We start from the raw sequence: 17,596 nt of genomic DNA, 5'->3' as shown, positions 1-17,596 counted from the left end.
CCAAGTGCTTGGGTCACTTGGCCACTCTGTGCCAGCCCCCTGTGGTCACCCACCATCCCAGTGGAGCTGTTCCTCTGACAGTGGTGCCCCTTGCTCTGGGGCCTGGAGCTGAGACCATCTCTTCCAGTTCTGGATCATCCTGTGCATTCAGTCAGCCGCTGACTCTCCTGCCGACCCTCCTACACAGCGACACAGGCTTAGAACCTCCTGACCGGGACTCCACCCTGGACAGTGTCCTTGGAATTTGTCACAGCTCAGCACCCTGGGAAGGGGCAATGGACTGGGAGTCAGCAGATGGGATTCTGAGTACCATTTTGTCCCACTTGTAGGTTCTTGACCATGTTCTTTTTTTTTTTTTTTTTCTTTGCCATGCTGCCCAGCTTATGAGATCTTAGTTCCCTGACCAGGGATTGAACCCAGGCCTTCGGCAGTGAGAGCTAGGAGTCCTAACCACTGGACTGCCAGGGAATTCCCATCTTGACCATGTTCTGTTCCATGCATCAGTTGCTTTCTGCCCATCTCTCCCTGACCTGCCCATCAGAGCTGCCCAGCAGGCACCTGCCTTTCCTGCCCACCCCTTTCCCAGCTCAGAAGATAGTCAGCGGCCAGCAGTATTTGGAGCCCCAGAACCTGGACTACCACATCTAAGTCTCTTCCTCTCCCTCCCAAACCCATCTAAGATGCCCCCTCCCTGCCCCCCGGGCACCGGTGGCTGAGGTGAGGTCAGTGTGCGGGCATAGGCAGGAGGGTGGGGAGCAGGCCCAGAATGGGCCCAGCTTTCCACTTCCCTCCATCTCAGGGCTGGGGGAGTCTGAGCTGTTCTCGGCCATCCCTATCTCTCACCCTACCTTTTCTACCACAGCCAGGGGGTGGGCCCTGGAGGCGAAACAGTGGGTGAACACCCCTGGGTTCCAGACACACAAACCTCTGGCAACACCGTGTCCCCGCTGAACCCCGAGTCCAGTCTCAGTTTCCTTTTCTGAAAAATGGTGGTGGGGGGTTGGATGCAAAGTTGTCCTCGTGGCCTGTGGCCCTCCGAGGAGGACTGGGAAGGCCACGTAGAGGGTCCTCACTCCCCCACCTCCATTTTACAGGTAAGGAAACTGAGTCTCTTTCCCAGAAGGAGAGTTATTGCTTTAAAAAGGCCTTGACCTTTTTTAAGACCCCTGTTGGTCAAATTGCTTTCCTGAAAATCTGGACCAGTTCACATCCATGAGCAGGGGTGATACGGTGCATTTTGCAGATAGGGAAGAAGAGGCCCAGAGAGGTGAAGGGATCTAGCCCAAGATACGATAAGCAGCGGTGGAGCTGGGCTACACCCGGGCACCTGCCTGTCCAGAAGGTCCCTGGCCCAGGTGCTCTCCTGGAGAGCAGCAGACTCCAGGCATTGATGCCAGGCTTTACTCCTTGTTTTTATCACTACTCAAAGATTTCCCTCCCCAACTGGTCTCTTTCTGCAGTAAGAGGGATCCACGATAGACTGGGAGAGCTGCTTGTTGGGATGGGAACTGAGGGAAGTAGCCCCCCCTCCCCCTAGCCTGTTTCTGGACAGTTTTTCCTGATGGAGGGTCAGGTGTCCCCGAGGTCCCCAGGGCCCCACGGGGGGGGGGGGGCGGGGTTGGCTGAAGTCTCAGTTCCTCCTGGGGCTTCCTGCAGGCACTTCTCACTTCCTGCCCTGGCAGCCCTAGCTCCCGGCTCAGGCTGGGGGTGGGGAGGCCCAGCTGGTGAGGCCAGGGAGGAAGGACCTGACCCCTAACCTCCCTCTGTCTCGGCAAGGATGGCCCCACATCGCCCTTGCCTTTAGAAGCCGTGGCATCTCTTTGGGCCTGTCTCCCATATTCAAAACGGAGCCTGAGGACCAACCAGTTGTCCAAGATTAAAGAGGTCATGTGGAAAGTCTGGTCTCCACCTCAGAAGTGCCTCTACTTCCTTCCTTCCCTGGAATGCAGATACCTTTCTGCCCAGGGCCCCCAACCCTTAGAAATTCCCTCTGGGAAGTGAGTTTCCCAGAGCTGGCCTGAGGCTCTGGTCTCAGGAGTTACTACTCCCATCGCTCATCTATTTACTGCACCGTTGATCACACCAGATCCCAGCACGCCTGCTTTGTGCCAGGACCATTCTGGTCAGTGCCAGGAGGTCAGCCTCTGACCCTGCCATTAGGTCCTATTCCAGTGGGAGAGACAGAGCGGGACACAATGACAGGCCAGGGCAGAGCCAGGGAATGCCCCAAGCAGGGGGATGACTAATTTTTTTTTTTTCTAAATTTATTTATTTATTTTTGGCTGCATTGGGTCCTCGTTGCTGCGCACAGGCTTTCTCTAGTTGTGGCGAGCGGGGACTACTCTTCCTTGCGGTGCGCAGGCTTCTCATTGCGGTGGCTTCTCTTGTTGTGGAGCACAGGCTCTAGGCATGCGAGCTTCAGTAGTTGTGGCTCACGGGCTCTAGAGCGCAGGCTCAGTAGTTGTGGCGCAGGGGCTTAGTTGCTCTGCGGCATGTGGGATTTTCCTGGACCAGGGCTCGAACCCGTGTCCCCTGCAGGGAGATTCTTAACCACTGCACCACCGGGGAAGTCCCGGGGAGGGGGCGTGACTAATTTAGCATTTAGAGTGCTTTTGAGAGTAGGAGGTATGCCCTGAGTTCTGTGGAGTTTTCCTGCTGGAACAGAGCAGAGAAAGGGCATTCTTGGCCCAAGGAACTGTGTGCAAAGGTGCAGAGAAGAGGGGGCAGGAGGAGGGGCTGGAGACTTGGGCACTGTGGCCCCTGAGTGCCAGGTGAGGCTGTCAGAACCTTCCCTGTGGCCATTCCTGCCCCATGGCACACAGGGGCACCCACCTCAGGGAACCCGGTGCTCCTCCAGCCCCATCATTTGGTCTCACCCTTTCTGTCACCTGTGAGAGGCCACCAGACCCCTCTGGCCCTTCTCTGGGCACAGGGTGGGAGCTCATTCCCATTTGCTCTATTGTTGGTGGCTCAGGCCAAATTCTCCCTCACCCAGAACGGAAATCTGACCTCTCTCCAATCTGAGCCAGCTCCCCAGCTGCCTGATCCTGACCTGGGGGTGGGGAAGGGGGGTTGGGGGGTAGGAACCACTGCCCAAGGTCACATGGAGAGTCGAGGAGAAGCCAGGAGGACACCCATGCCTGTGTTCCAGTCCATGCTCTTTCCGGGGACTCTGCAGGGGTCCTGGGGCCCAGCGAGCCTCTGAGCATCTCCTCACTCCCCTGAGCTGCAGAGAATCTGAGGAGCAGCCCCGGGCGTCCTGCATGGATCTAGGACAGTGCCAGCAACTCCAGGGCAGGTGAAAGTCTATCTCGGCGGCTCCTGCGGTCAGCGAGACCGGTGGCACTTTGACCGCCAGCCTTCAGGCACCGGAAGGCGGGGCTGTGGGACGGAGAGGGTGGGGCCTGGGCTAGAGGCGCGGCGAGGGCGGGGTCAAGAGAGAGGTGGGGCTGAGGAACCCCGAGCCTCCAGGTAGCAGGAAAGGGGCGGGGTCAGGAGCATGTAGAAGGGGTGGGTTCAAGACCCACCCGCAGGGAAAAAGGGAGGCCACGGATGAGCGGAGCCTCTCTAAACTCCGGACCACCGCGCTCACGCGGGGTCCCCATCCTCAAGCGAGGCCCAAGGACCGCGGTCCGAGCCAGGAGGGGTCCAAATGCAGGGCATGGCCCCGACTCTGGGGAGAGGTGGCGTCCCCCACTCCGTCCCCCGCCCTCCGGCTCCGGGCTCGGATCTGACCTCGGAGGTGTGTCCCAGGAATGGGCAGGCTGGTGGGTCAGGGCGCACCTGTCCCGGGTGGAGGCGCTCTATGGCCTCCGCCGAGCACCGTCCGCTCTGGGCCTGTTCCCGCGCTATGGTCTGGGTGGGCAGCTCCGGATTTGCACCTTCATTGGGTGATGCGGAATTAAGAAGGGAAGCTGAGATCCAGTTCCCAGCACCACCCCCCCCAACCCGCGCTCCCTCGCGACCTCAGGAGCCCGGGGGTCCCCTCCCTCCCACAGGCAGCTAGAGCCTGAGTCACGAGCTGCCTCTCATGGAGACAAAGGAGCCTCGGGCCCTCCCCTCCAGACCCCCCTCCCGGTACTGGCTTCGCATCTGCACTAGCAGGGAGTACATAGTCCCCTAGAATCTCTGCTTCTTGCGTAACCCTCCACCATGGACAAAACAGAAGCAAGATGGGCTTGGGAATGAGGCCTTTGAGGCTTGTGGATGGCACCCACAGTGGCAATCACAATCTTCTCAGCACCGCTGTGGCGGGGGCTCCCAAAAGGCTGCTTGTTCCTGGATGTTTTTCATCCAGAGACCCATTGGCTTCTCCCAGCAGCCCTTCCAAAGAGGAGCTAGCAGCCCATCTTGCAGATGAGAAAACTGTGGCCTAGAAAGGTCGACTGGTCTTACTAGAGCAGGAATTCCAACCCACATTAGTCTGGTTCCAAAATTAAGAATAAATAGGAGCTCTCAGTGTGAGGGGCTGGAAAGGCCTTCCAGGAAGAAACAACCTATTGGAAGGCCCGGGGGCTTATGGAGGAGTTGTCATGTCAGGCGTTAGTCAGGCACTGGGTGTGCTGCCAGGGGATAGGAACACTTGCCTGGCCTCTGGGCTGGGGTCCTCCAGCTGCTCTCTCTGTACTAAACTGGCCAGAAGGTAGGTTTGGGGCTCACAGTGCAGGTTCCAGGCCATACCCCAGCCCTTCCAGGCTGTGTGCCAGTCACAGCAAGTCATTTCTTCTCCCTGGGTCTTGGGTTTCTCTCTAGGAGGGCTGGGCAGACTGGTGACCTACCACCTAAAATCAGGACACTGAGGCCCAGGACAGTTTTCCTTAATGTCCACAACCTCTCCTCTCAGGACCCTGAGCCCTGCCCAGCCAGAGCTGGACACCAGGCGAGGACTCAACAGTGAGGGAAGAACACATATGCAGAGGCATATTCACACTGACACACACATGTACACACGTGTCCACGTGCGGGGAAGGCTCTCATAGCCGTGCCAGCACCAGACATGCACACTGTCACTCACATTCGTGAGCACACTCAGACACCCGCACACTCCAGCTGCCAGCTTTTGGAGCTGGGGGTGGGGCGGGTTCCCTTCATGAACAGAGACACGGCTCCTCTGCCCGCCACATGGGGCTCGCTGCAGATGCCAGGGGTTATTTTAAGCCTGGATCAATGGATGATTTTTGGTGACACAGGCTTGGGGATGGCAGGCAGTGGAGATGAGGGGCTGGTGCTCTGGTGCCTTGCTTTGGAGAGAGACCCCAGGGTCCAGGGAGGGCAGCCTGGGCAAAGGGATCCCCCCTTAGCTGGACTGCTCCCTCTCTAGATCCCCTTGCCCAGCACATGGCTGGGCACCTGGGGGACAGTGTCAGCTGAATGAATGGCCAGACCCCAGGGCTCAGCCAGTTAGCTGTGGTCTGTCTTTGCATTTGCCCTCTCCTGCTTCCCCCACTGCAAGGCTATGTGTTCACATGGAGAGGGCATGGAGTGCCTGGCACAGACCTGGTAGATGTGGGCATCTGTTGTTCCTGGCTGACCACTGAAGAAGGCTGAGATGGGGAGGATGGATGTGGGGAGGAGTTGGAGGTTGGACATCAATCCCTTGGGGGCACAGTGGAGGGGGCAGCTGAAAGCCAGCTCCTTCATTGGATAAATGGATATATACATATATATATATCCTGACTGCAGTCAACTTGGGGTGGAAGCTGAGCAGAGCACCCAATGATGCCAGGACAGTGGGGGCAAGAGAGGGGCCCAGGGAGGAAAGCACTGGAAGACTTGTTCTGGGCCCAGTAGGGTGATCCTACATGGGAAGAAGCCACAGTCCCAGGGGGCAGCGACGAGCCTCTTTAAACCTAGTGCCCAGCAATAGGGTGGGAAAGCGGGGGAGAAGCAGTCACCTTCCAAGACCCAGTAACACAGAGGACTGCTTGGCAGCGTGTGACGGGGGCACTGATACAAACTGGATAGTTTGTGCCATGGTTTCCATGTCTAGGAATACCAGCTAAGGAAGCAGAAAAGGATGCCCCAGAAAATATAGTTTATAATATATAAATAAACAGAATAATAATCTGAAAGTTTGACAGCAAAAAGTAAACTAAAAACCAGTTACAAAACAGTATGTAAAGCATCAGTTGTCCCTGGTGATGGGATTAAGGCAATTTCATTTTATCCCTTTGCTCATCTAGTTTCTTTTTTCTCTAAAATTGTAATAAAGTCTTTTAATGGGGTAGGGTCTTCTGGGCTGCGCGTGTCTGTGGGTGAAGGAGGGAGGAGCAGGCTGTCTTTGGCCAGGGCACAAGGAATCACCCTGATGGGGGAGGGCATTATAGGGAGGTCACCCGCCTTCCCGTTTTAGCCCTGAAATTAGCCTGTCAGCCCCTCATCTCATCAACAAGAAAACTTGATCCTCCTTTAAATGTAAATCCTTCTCCCTCTTCCTCCCTCCACCTCCTCCATTTTTATAAGCTGATCCCAGTTGCTGAGTGAAGAGAGGATGCAAGGGGGAGCAGGAAGGACCCTAGGAGCCCAAATTCTTTATCTGAAACTGGAGACTAGAGGCACTTCACTTCATTCATTCAGCAAATATGGCAGAGGCCTGCGCTGTGTGGGAACACCGGGGAACCGGTCCATGCAGCCCTTGCCCTCCTGATGCTCCCATCTAGACAGAGGGAGGCCCCGTATTGATCCCTGCCCCCCAGAACGGGCAGTTTTTGATGTTAAAATGAGAAACAGGCAGAGAAAAGCAAAGCACCTGGGCTCGGGTCATATTCTCCAATTAAAACCAACTTCAAAAACACAACCGAGTAGTGCTCCGAGTAGGTTCCATACCTGCCCCTCACCCTCTGCCCCCGGGCTTGAGAAAGGACCTGAGCATCCTGTGGGGACCAGGGCAAAGGGTCTGCCCATGGCTCTGCCCCCAGGCGACGCCCTGCTGTCCTCATCCAAGGCACGGGGCTAAACCAATCTCCTCCCTTTCACACCTGGGGTGGCGGAGAGATCCCAGGAGGGCGCCGACCAGGCCAGGTCCATCGCCCACAGGCGTGGGGTCACCCCAGGACCCCAGCCCGGCGTCAGAGAAGTTCTGGGACCAGGGTGTGCATCCCGGGGTTAAAGCTCCTCCCTAGGTGGCGCGGAGGGGACCCATACTTGGCCCTCTGCTGAGGCTCTGCTGGGAGTTTTCTTCCCATTTAACATTCCCTGCCTCAAGTCACACCTCTGTCTCGATCGGAACTGATGGAGGGGACGGGAAGGAAGGTGGGTGGGCAGCAACGACTCCCTGGGGCTGCTGGGTCCCTTCAGTCCCCGCACCTGTGAACCGAAGCGCTCCCGCGGCGGGCGTAATGTCCGAAGTAACAATTCTGAGAGCCTTGAGCTGAACCCTCTGGAGCGCCAGTTCCGAGGAATGTTTGGGGGAGGCCTTCGGGGAGGGTCCCTGGTGGGGCGCCCAGGCTGTGCGGGCCCTGCCGCGCCCCCTCCCTCCCGTCGCCTCGGCCGCGCTCCTCCCCCGGCTCTGCCTCCCTCCCGCCTGCCCCCCTTCCCCCCGCTCTCTCCCTCCCCCGCCCGCCCGAGGCCGCGCGGAGCCGGAGCCGCAGCCAGAGCGCGGGCAGCGCGGAGCGGGCGGCGGGAAGGCAGCCGTGTCCGGCGGCCCGCCGCCCCCACTAGGCCCCAGACCCGCACACCCGCCGGGCCGGGGAGAGGCCGGGACCGAGCGCAGGCGAGGACCCGCCGCCCTGCCCGGGAGGAGTCCCAGGGCGCGGACTAGCTGGCTCGGGTCCGAGGTGAGCCTCGGCGCAGGACGCGCCCACCGGAGGCGCGGCCCCGCGAGCCCACCCGGGTCTGGGGTCCTCTCAGGAGGCTGACGACCGAGGAGGTGTCCGCCGGGAGCCAGCGCCAGGGCGGCGGGGCGGGCTTGATCCCTGCGGGCGCGGACGAGCGGGCCCGAAGCGCGGCGGGAGGGAGCCGCGGCGCGCCGCCATGCGCCGGGTGCTGTAGCCGAAGGCGCGGGCCCGATGGAGCGGGCCTGGGCGCGGGGGCTGCGCGGAGGCCGCGGCCCGCCGGCGCTCGGGCTCGCGCTCGGGCTGGCTCTGCTGCTGGCGCGGCCGCCGTCGGGCGGCGCGGGGGGCCCCGAGGCGCAGGAGCCGGCGGCGCCCGGCACGGCGGCCCCGGCCGGGGGCGACCGCTGCCGCGGCTACTACGACGTGATGGGGCAGTGGGACCCGCCCTTCAACTGCAGCTCGGGCGCCTACAACTTCTGCTGCGGCACGTGCGGCTACCGCTTCTGCTGCCACGACGGGCCGCGGCGCCTTGACCAGAGCCGCTGCTCCAACTACGACACGCCAGCCTGGGTTCAGACTGGCCGGCCTCCCGCGCGTGCCCGCGACGCCACGGTGCCCCGGGACCCGGGCCGCGAACGCAGCCACACGGCCGTCTACGCGGTGTGCGGCGTCGCCGCCCTGTTCGTGCTGGCCGGCATCGGGGCGCGTCTGGGCCTGGAGAGGGCGCACAGCCCGCGCGCGCGGCGCACCGTGACCAGGTGAGCGCGCGCCGGCCGGGGCCGGGGCCCGGGATCCCCTCCCAGCCCAGGGACAGGTGGCCTGCCAGGTGGGCGCCCCCTCGCGATCCTTCATCCTTCCCGCCCCTCTCCGAAACTCTGGTCCTCTCAGCAGCCCCCTCCTCCAGGTTTTCCCTCCCTGCTCTGTCTCCAGGTCTCTTTCTCCCCTCACCCCCCCTTCACGGAGGGAGACAGCTGATACCGCTCTGTCTCCCCTTGACCTTCCGGCGGGAGCTGGGTGCTGGGCCGCCTTCCCCCGCGGCTCCCGCCTTCTCCAGAGTGGGCGGGGAAGGCAGGTCGCTCGACCGAGGGCACAAGATCCGCGCCTAGGGGAGGGGACCCGAGCCCCACTAGCGCAGGGTGGAGGCGTGGGTCCCCAGGGAAGGGACATTTTCTATAGCTCTCTTGGCTCTCTCCCCTCCTGCTTCTCTACCCACTTTTCCCTCCCTCCTCTCCTCCCACCCCCCATAGTTGTGACTCAGGCCTGACCTTATTTCCCTAGGGTTTTTAGAAGGCCTCCCCACTCACCCCACTCAGCGCCCCCAGGCAGGGTCAGGGTATCCCCCTGTGTAGAAGCGGACCTGAAGTGTGTATGTGGCGGGGTACAGATTCGTTTTTGGTGAGGCCTGGACAGGTGTTAGCTGAGTTCTGAGTTTCATGTGAAGTGGGGGCCACAGGACCCAGGTTCTCTTCCTCAGCTGGGATAGGAGCTCTGGGATTCTGTGTCCTGACCCTGGAAGCCTCACCCACGCCCCCCCTGCCCCCGACACACTCACATGCCCCCAGCCACCCCCCTGTCCTGGGCCCTGCACCCTCCTCACTTCCTCACCCAGGTCCCTACTCCCTTGGATGTGTGGGCCGCTGACATGGTGTACAACAGGCTGGTATTTAGAAGTGACAGTGGAGAGAGGCCCCCATGCCTGGGTGGGCTAGGTGTGGATGCTTCCCCACTCCTAGACCTCAAGGGCAAGAGGGCTTCCTTGGCACTCCATGGCATCCCTCTTCCCCCGACCACTTAGTCCACCAGCTCCAAGACAGCTGTAGGGCAGAGCTGGGCCTGGAACCCTGGCCTCAGCTACTGTGCTGCATCCGTGATGTGCAATGTGGTGGCTCTCAGCCTGGGTCCTGGATGCTTCAGAAGCAGGGCCTGGGCTTCCTGAGCTTGGAGCCTCATGCTGGGTGAGGGGGAGAGGACAGGGCCTGTCCTTGACCAGAGTGGGGCAGCAGGAACTGAGGGCCATGATGGTATAGAGGGGGTGGCTGGGGCAGCCTAGTGACACATTCACTGGAACCCACTTCATCCTCAGGGGACCGGGAAACAGGTCTAGTAATGCTTCAGGAAGAGCTGGACCACCCCTGATGTGCTGTGTGGCCTGGGCCAGTGCCTTCCTCTCTCTGGGCTTTAGGGTCCTGTGTGCCCTGACTCCTGCTTCTTATCTGGGGAGACCTGGATCCTAACTTGAGTTCGTGTGTGGGTATGCTCTGAAGCCCTGCCCTCCCCTCAAGTCTCACCCTTAATTCTGCCGTGTTGAGGTTGATGGTCAGGGAAGGCTTCTCAGAGGACTTGGTGAGGAGTTGGAGTCTGTCTTTGGAGAAAGTTTTTACAAAGGTTCAGAGGCATGAAAACTGCTCAGGTGTCTGGGAGGGCTGGTTGGTGGCTGCTTGCTCAGAGATGAGACCACAGGGGTGGGCAGCTGAGGAGTGGGCAGGGCATGAAGGTCAACTCAGGCAGGCACTAGGAGACTTTCAGACCCTGCCACATTGCAGCCAAACTGTGCCCACCCCAGGTGTCCCACCTCCAGTGTGCTTCTTCATGAATCAGTCATTTGAGGCCCCAGCTCCAGGAGGGAGAGACCAAGCTAGGAGAAAATCATGGGTTCCGGGCTCTGAAGGCAGCTGGGCTGAAGGCTGGGTCTGGCTGTCTGTGGGGAAGGCTCAGTCGGATTCCGTCACAGCTGGGTGGGGGCTGGGTGTCCTGGTAGCCAGGGAGGCGGCTGCCCAAGGTCACACAGCCTTTGGTGCGGGGCTGCCACTGCAGGATCTCCTGGCTCCTCCTTCCCCTCATTTGTCTGTTCTCCGTGCTTGTGTTGGCAGCTCTGTCCCAGAATGCAGCAGAAGCCCCTGCTGCAGGAGGGGCGTTAGGTAAGCAGGTAGAAAAGGCTTCCTGGTAGAGGAAGGTTTCTGGTGGGGTTTGAAGAATGAGTAGGAGTTTTCCCGGAGGAGATGGAGGATAGTAAAGTCCAAGGGCCTGATACACTCACAGAGCTTGTGTTGGGAGAGGAGGCTCAACATGGAGGGTCTTGGGGAGTGGACTCCAGAAAGGGGAGGAGGGGAGCCTTTGGAAAATAAGGTGGCCCTGGTTACACGTGACCCCATTGGTTTCCTGACCTACTCTGAGAATTGGCCATGTGGAGGCTACAGGTCGTGCCTGGGAAGGGAAACTGGATGTATGAGGTCAATCACAAGAGAGAAGGGAGGCCAGAGGGGTTGAAAGAGCTGCCCAGGGCCACACAGTGAGAAGCAATGGCTGGGGCTGGCCTTTGATAGACCAGACCTGGCTGATGGGGAAGCAGGAGGCGTGGAGGGCTGGTTGTCACCACTCTTTCCCCACAGGACACTGACAGAACTTCTGAAGCAGGCTGACCCCCAGGAGCCACTGCCTCCACCTCTGGACCCACCTCTGGGTAGCTGTGTCCAGGTGCAGATGGGCGATGGCCTCCCCCAGGGCTCCCTCCACAACAGCACAGGCGAGTAGACTAGCGGGAGGGCGTTTGTTGATCTACAGCACAGAGCCGCCCTTGTCTGAGCAGGGCCTGGGAGCAGGGGAAGGGGTGTGCTGAGGCTGTGAGCTGTTTCCCAAATGGAAGTGAGCCGCCTGCCTCTGCAGGTGTGTGAGTGGGTGGTGGGCAAACTAGTCAGCTCCTCTTGGTGGCCAGGGTCCCTCGACGGGTCCTGCAATGTCCAGCCTCAGGGACCCTGTGAGGAAGGTTCTAGATTCGGGGATCCCCAGCTCAGGCTCTGGGGTCTGCCTGGTTCTAGGCTCTGGCTCAGTGCCCTGGGGTCTGACTGGCCTGCGTCTGTGGCCTTCTGTGGGCCTCTTCCTTCAGGCTGGTGCCTCCCTCTTGGACTCCTGCTGGCGAGGCAGGCTTGACAGCACCTCCCCTCCCCCCAGTATGGGTTCCAATCCTCAAACATTCTCTTCACCTCTGGGAGAAGCAGGTCCTGGGCCTCAGTGCCAGGCTCAAATGGAATGTGCTGGCAAGTCTTTTGTTAGATGAGCACCCGCTCAGGGCTGGCTGCTGTTATTCACGTTATTCTGAGCCAGGCCCTGTCCCAGACACTGGAGAGTCTGTCTTCAAGAGTCAGGTTCTGCTCTCAGTCTCGAAGGCATAAGTTCATAAGTCACCTCACAAGCTCTCATTGAATTGTAGCTGGGGAGTGGGCTGCGAAGAGGTGGTAGCGCAGGGGCAGGGTGTCCTCTGGTCAGCGGGCCGAGTCTCATCTCCTCCCTCCCCCATCCAGACAAGAAACGCCCCATCAACGTGCCCCTGGCTTCGGCGACAGCGGGCCCCCCGCGCGCCCCGCGGCTGCAGGGCGGCGGCAGCCTGACGAGGCAGCCGGACTACGCCAAGTACGCCACGCTCAAGGCAGCCGCGCTCAAGGCCGCAGGTGAGTGGCCAGGTTTGTGCCCGGAGCGCCGGGCCCACCGCACCCGGGGTGTCCAAGCTCCTAGATTGTAGGGCTCGGGGTCCCAGTTCGAGTTCTAAAGTTCCCAGCTTCCGCATCGCGCCTACGCCAATCGGCTGCCACGCCTCGGCCGTACCCCACCCTGGATCAGGCCGCCTGTCTGGGACCCCGTCGCCGAATCCGGATACCCGGGCGTAGGAAGCCCGCGTCTCCAGCGGCCTGTCCCCGCCCTATCCCTCCCCGGTTGGGCTGAGACCCAGGCCCCAGCAGACTGTCCCAGCCTGGAGGCGCTGAGGCCCCGCCCCCGGGCCTGACCACGCCCCCGACCCACGCCCATCTGTCCCCGCAGAGGCCTCCCCGCGGGACTTCTACCAGCGTTTTCCCGCGACTGAAGCTGCCCCGCCGACCCTCCCGGCGCGAGCCCGGAGGCCCCCCGAGGACTTGCCTGCACTGCTCGACGCCTGCCCCTGGGCCCCGCCGGGCTACGCGCCCCCCGCCGGCCCCACCCCATCGGGCCACTACAAGGCCTGGACGGCCGGCCGCCCGGCCCAGCCCGCCCCCCGCGGCCACCTGGCGTCTCATGCCTCCTCAGCGCCCCGGAGGCCCGGCGACGCACCTCGGCGCCAGTTCAGCGTGGAGAAGCTGCCCGAGGCCTTCAGCCCGCAGCCCCCTGGCGTTTATGGCCGCGCCAGCCGCGGACCCCGGCACCTGAGCACCAACAGCAAAGCCGAGGTCACCGTGTGAAAAAGGGGCCGCTGGTTCTGAGGCATTGCATCGCCAGGAGCCCTCTTCTGCCTGGGGGACTCGCCATGGGCTTGATCGGGGGCCCAGGCTACCGGAAGGAAGGGTGCTGGCCGTGAAGGCCAGCCCTTCTGCCTGCCCACTGGACTGGGAGCCTCGGAGCCTGCAGGGCCAAGAGGCCCACTTGGGTAAAGCCAGTGGTTCTGTCCTGGGGGCCTTAGGGCCCGGGTTCCTTGTGTAAATAAACCCTTTTCTGTGACTCCCATCCCTGAGAATAAAGGAGCCCCAGCTTGGCTCTGCGAGGCGCTGATGGCGGAGGCACTGGTCATTGACTGGACAGACGGCAGTGCCGGCAGAGGGCACAGCATGTGCAAGAGCAGAGGACTGCTCCTGAAAGCTGGTGGGCAAGGGTTCTGGGAGCCAGGGAGAAGTAGCTGGAGAGGGTGGTCAGGGCTGAATGCCAGGCTTAATGTCCACACCAGTAGGAGCCACGGGAGAGGGCGCAGTTAGGCCCCAGCCATCTTGAGGCTGGGCACAGGGGAGAGGGCTGGTGGGCTCCTGAGGGTCCATGCCCCTTAATGGAGGTGGGCCCCCTCCAGCCGGTCACCTGCTCTACAGCTTGAGTTGCCTGAGCCTGGCTGATCCTCATTGACATTTTCTGGCCCTGGGCCGGCCCCTGGGCTGTTGGCCACTTGGTCAGCCTGGCCCAGGGCCACCCCCCTGATGGCTGTGGGCTATGGGCTGGGTAGACAGCTGGTACTCAGGATGGGGGAGCCTCCTCCCGGTGGCTGCTCTGGGGGAAAACGGGGATGGGGATGCTGGACCCAGAGCCTTGGCAGTGCCCCCACCAGGGTGCTCACCCCACTCATGCTTGGCACTGCCAGCTCTCCCCCTTCCTGCCAGGCAGGCTCCCAGCACCTGGCCATGGCCCAGGGCATTGCCAACAGCCTGTGTGCATCAAGTTCGTCTGTGCCAGGCACTGGGGGGAGACTGAGGGCTGGGTTATGTGTGTGACCCCATTGTGTGACCTCAACAGTTTCCCTCGTGTGTATCCTAGGCACGGTATACTGTTTTAATAACAATGGCCACCATTTGCTGCTATTTCTTCCATTTAATCCTCACAAAAGCCCCACGGTGTGTGGCTTTACAGAAGAGGAAACTGAGGTCCTGAGACCTAAGTAACTTGCCAAGGTCACCCAACTGACTCCAGTTTAGGACTCTTCCGTATTCTGCAACCACTGTGAATCTGGTGGTGGGATGGCAGCAGCAGGCGGTGTGGGGGAGGAGGGAAGGTTGTGTGTTGGCAGAGGGGCCCTTGCTCCCAGGGTACAGGCAGTCTCAGGCTTTCCTCCTGCTGGCTGGGCTGCCCTGAGGCCCCCAAACCCACCAGCTCTTCACCTGTAGGAGGGTCCACCTTGCTGTTTCTTACGCCCGTTGAGGAAAACAAGGCCCAGAAGCCCGAGGGCAGAACAGAGCCCAAAGCCCATGGTCATGCCTGCAGTGAGGACCCCCATGGCTTACAGGGAAGACAGCCCTTATACACCCTCAACCCAGGATGGGGGGGGTTGCCCCCGAGACTATCCTGCAGCCGTACAGATACGGCTGGGGGAGGGGGGTGGGTGCTGAGTCATGGATCCTGCAGAGACTCACAAAAGGACTGGGTTCCTGGGCACGTATCAGCCACCCATGGCCACCCACCCTGGTGACATAGGCCCTGGCTAGGCTATGCTGGGAGGTGGGCACGACCTCTTGGCTCATTCTCAGTCCCAAGGGCCCTGCATCTACATCCCAGGGGGCCAGGCCTCCACTGAAAACGCTGCTGTAATAACTGTAGACAAGGACCAGCTACAGCTGCCAGCCCCACCCCGGGCTGCTCTGGCCCGTGGGACGGTGTGGCCTGCTGTGACCGCCCTTCAGAGAACGGAGTGGCTTCCAGAGCTGAAGGGACTTGGCCCATTTCTCAGCCGGGCCAGGTCATGGACCACGCACTTCAGCCCCCAGGCTTATCCCGATGTGGCACTGCTGACCCCGCCTCCCCACAGGGCCCAGCACTCCCCCATCCCAGCGCTCCTTGTGGTCTGGCCCCTCACCAGCCTCACTATGCCCTCACCATAAACTGGCACTTCACGTGTGCTGTGTCGCTCAAACTGGCCAACAGCCTATGGGGACCTGGTCAAACGCAGGGACTGTCATCCCCATTCTGCACACATTGAAGTGGAAGCTGAGGTGATGCGCGCCCTCCCCCCCACACCCCACGCAAGGGGACCCAGCTGACAAGTACAGGAGCTGGACTTGGATGTGACTTGCAGGCCACATCCTCAGAAGCTCACTGCCTCCCGGGAGAGGGGGAAACCAAGGTGCAGCCCACCCAATAGGGGAGAGGTTCCTCTCTGAGGAGTGAACACAGAAGGGCTTAGCAACCCAAATCCCAAAGCACTCTGCTGTCCCCTAAACAGCCAGCTCTGTGTCCTGCATACAGTGACCTCTGACCCCAGCAATACCACCAATACCCCTTTTATCCCAGGTCTGTCCCAGCCCTGGAGTGTGAGCCAGGCAGCCGGCATTGGGAGGAAGGGGCCAGGTGCGTGGGCAGGCAAGGAAGGTCCGTCAGATTGAAGCCCCCCGGGGCCTCTCGGCGGAGAGGGAGTGGCTATCCTCAGTCTCTGACCCACTGGAGGCCAAGCCATGCAGTCACCACAGCGGTCATGCCACAGACCCTCACACGCCTCACGCTGGGTGGTACCAATCTGTGTTTATTCAATAACCTACATCCAGGACACAGTGAATGATTCCACATCAAGGAAGCCATAGGTGTATCCCCCTGTTCAGTGAAAAACCACCCCCTCCCACCCCTAAACAAGAATGAGAAAAGGCACAGTATATACACATGACACAAAGGCTAGCTCACCCAGTGGGCAGGGGCCATAAATTACAGTGGGGGGGAGGCAGGTGGGCAGGAGAGAAAAAGTGGGTGAGGTCCAAGCTGACTGTTCCAGCCTGCACTTGGCATCAGAGGAGCCCCTCCCTGCTGTGTGTACCCCCATCTGTGCTAGGGTCCCGGCCCAATTTCTGCCCCAACCAGCCTGAGCGGGTGAGAAGCACGGGGAGGGAGGGAGGGCAGCCCCTCTCAGCCTCCCAGCAGGCCCCGGGGTACCAGGCAGCCCTCGGGTCCCAGGAGAAATGGCGTCCGGGTAGGCACCAAGCCAAGGGATCCAGAAGAGTGGGATCACTTTTCCTTCCAGGGCCCCCCTCAAGGAAAGGGGCTTCATTCCTAGTGCCCACCCTGAAAAGGGGCTTGTCACTGGGGAGGGGTTGGGGTCTGGTCCCTGCCACCCTGGCTTATTTTCAGGTCAAGAATTAGGGATAAAAAACAGACTATGGAGGTAGGAGTTGGGATGAGAGGGAGCTGAGAACCCATACTGAAGGCCCCTGGTCCCCAGTCCTTAATGGGTAGCTTCATCTTTCCCAACCCCCTGGGACTAACCCAAGGTTGGGCTGACATCCCAGGGGGCGGGGGAGTGGGAAGGAACAGGACACTTAAATAAGATACCGTTTATTTTTTAAAAAATTAAAAAATTATGCCGACATTATTTCACCCATCCCCAGGTCTGCCCCCTACCTCCCACCCACCTCCCAAGGGCTGGGCTCCCTCCTTCCCTGGCTGTCCTGTGTAGTAAAGAGAAAACAATGCACTGGCTTTGTTAGGCACAGGGGAGAGGACGCAGACCCAGGGAGAGAAAGAAAAATGCCACAGCAACTTAGCCCTGCATCACGGCAACCCCAAGCACACTGATATAAAAACATTCGTATAAAAAGGGGGGGGGCGTGCTGGGCACAGTGCCAAGGGTGAAGCGCTCTGGTGCCCAGAGACCTAAGTCCCCCAGAGGGAAAGCCTGATAAAAAACAAGGAAGCAGGAAATGGCGGGGAGAGATGTTCACAGGAGAGAGTGTCTTGGGAGGGCTGGAGGTGGGGCCGGGCAGCTTCGGAGCTCCCCCTGCCGCTTCCAAGTCAGGGTGCCCCCAATTCCTGCCCGCCCTGACTTTCCTCTCTCAGGCCCACTGGGGCCTGGACTGTGGGCATCTATCCACAGTAGCTTAAAGGGGCTCTGCCCAAGGGGCCCACTAGTCTGAGGTGGTCCAAAAGCCTTGGCAGGTGACAACTCAGAAGCCACGGCTCATCCCACAGCTCCCAGAGGGAGGAGGGAGAGACTGGGAGGCAGAGGAGGAGGGGGAGGAACACAGACAAGAGGGAGGAGGGAGAGAGAGACTGAGAGACAGAGGGAAGTGGTGGCCGAGGTGGGCAGAGCCCGGGGGTCAGGAGGCGGCGATGGCAGTGCCGCCCCCCAGCTTGACAATCATCTGCTGGCAGTCGCTGCATGAACGCCGGTCGCCCACCTTCTCCAGGGTGCGGGCGGCCTCGGCCAGCAGCACCGCCCGCTGGCCCGGGGAGGAGAGGAAGGAGAGGGGCAGGTGGCGGCAGGCCAGCAGGATGGCGGTGGCCCGCTCTCGCTGGCCGGGCCAGGCGTCCGCCTCTCCTGTGGGAACGATGAGACACGCACTCGCTGAGATGAGAGCCCGCCAGGACGCAGGCGCTGTTCCCAGGGCTCGGTGTGAGCTGGT

General features: G+C 60.9%; 2 protein-coding genes across 2 annotated transcripts in view; one reads left to right on the top strand and one right to left on the bottom strand.

The window, feature by feature from the left end:
* Window positions 1-8,006: 8,006 nt before the first annotated feature.
* Window positions 8,007-13,286, top strand: SHISA8 (shisa family member 8). Its single transcript, XM_059934877.1, has 4 exons — window positions 8,007-8,530; window positions 11,162-11,295; window positions 12,071-12,217; window positions 12,585-13,286. Exons 1-4 carry the CDS (start codon window positions 8,007-8,009, stop codon window positions 12,977-12,979), a joined length of 1,200 nt encoding a protein of 399 aa, XP_059790860.1. The 3' UTR covers window positions 12,980-13,286.
* Window positions 13,287-15,709: 2,423 nt separating this feature from the next.
* Window positions 15,710-17,596, bottom strand: part of SREBF2 (sterol regulatory element binding transcription factor 2) — a 59,975-nt gene continuing 58,088 nt past the window's right edge. Inside the window, exon 19 of the mRNA XM_059937088.1 lies at window positions 15,710-17,511. Within this exon, the coding sequence (XP_059793071.1) occupies window positions 17,291-17,511 (221 nt within the window). The 3' untranslated portion in view covers window positions 15,710-17,290. The remainder of the gene's footprint in view (window positions 17,512-17,596) is intronic.

Source organism: Balaenoptera ricei, chromosome 10 (genome assembly GCF_028023285.1).
Source record: "Balaenoptera ricei isolate mBalRic1 chromosome 10, mBalRic1.hap2, whole genome shotgun sequence".
Classification (NCBI taxonomy): Eukaryota; Metazoa; Chordata; class Mammalia; order Artiodactyla; family Balaenopteridae; genus Balaenoptera; species Balaenoptera ricei.
The sequence above is the reverse complement of the archived record's forward strand: the minus strand, read 5'-3'. Positions and strand labels throughout refer to the sequence as shown.

What these genes read in the sequence shown, in the direction of transcription:
- SHISA8 (XM_059934877.1), top strand. Translation starts at nt 8,007, where the DNA reads ATGGAGCGGGCCTGGGCGCGGGGGCTGCGCGGAGGCCGCGGCCCGCCG. An exon ending in GCGCGGCGCACCGTGACCAG is followed by an intron (nt 8,531 to 11,161) that starts GTGAGCGCGCGC and finishes CTTTCCCCACAG; the next exon opens with GACACTGACAGAACTTCTGA. An exon ending in AGCCGCGCTCAAGGCCGCAG is followed by an intron (nt 12,218 to 12,584) that starts GTGAGTGGCCAG and finishes CTGTCCCCGCAG; the next exon opens with AGGCCTCCCCGCGGGACTTC.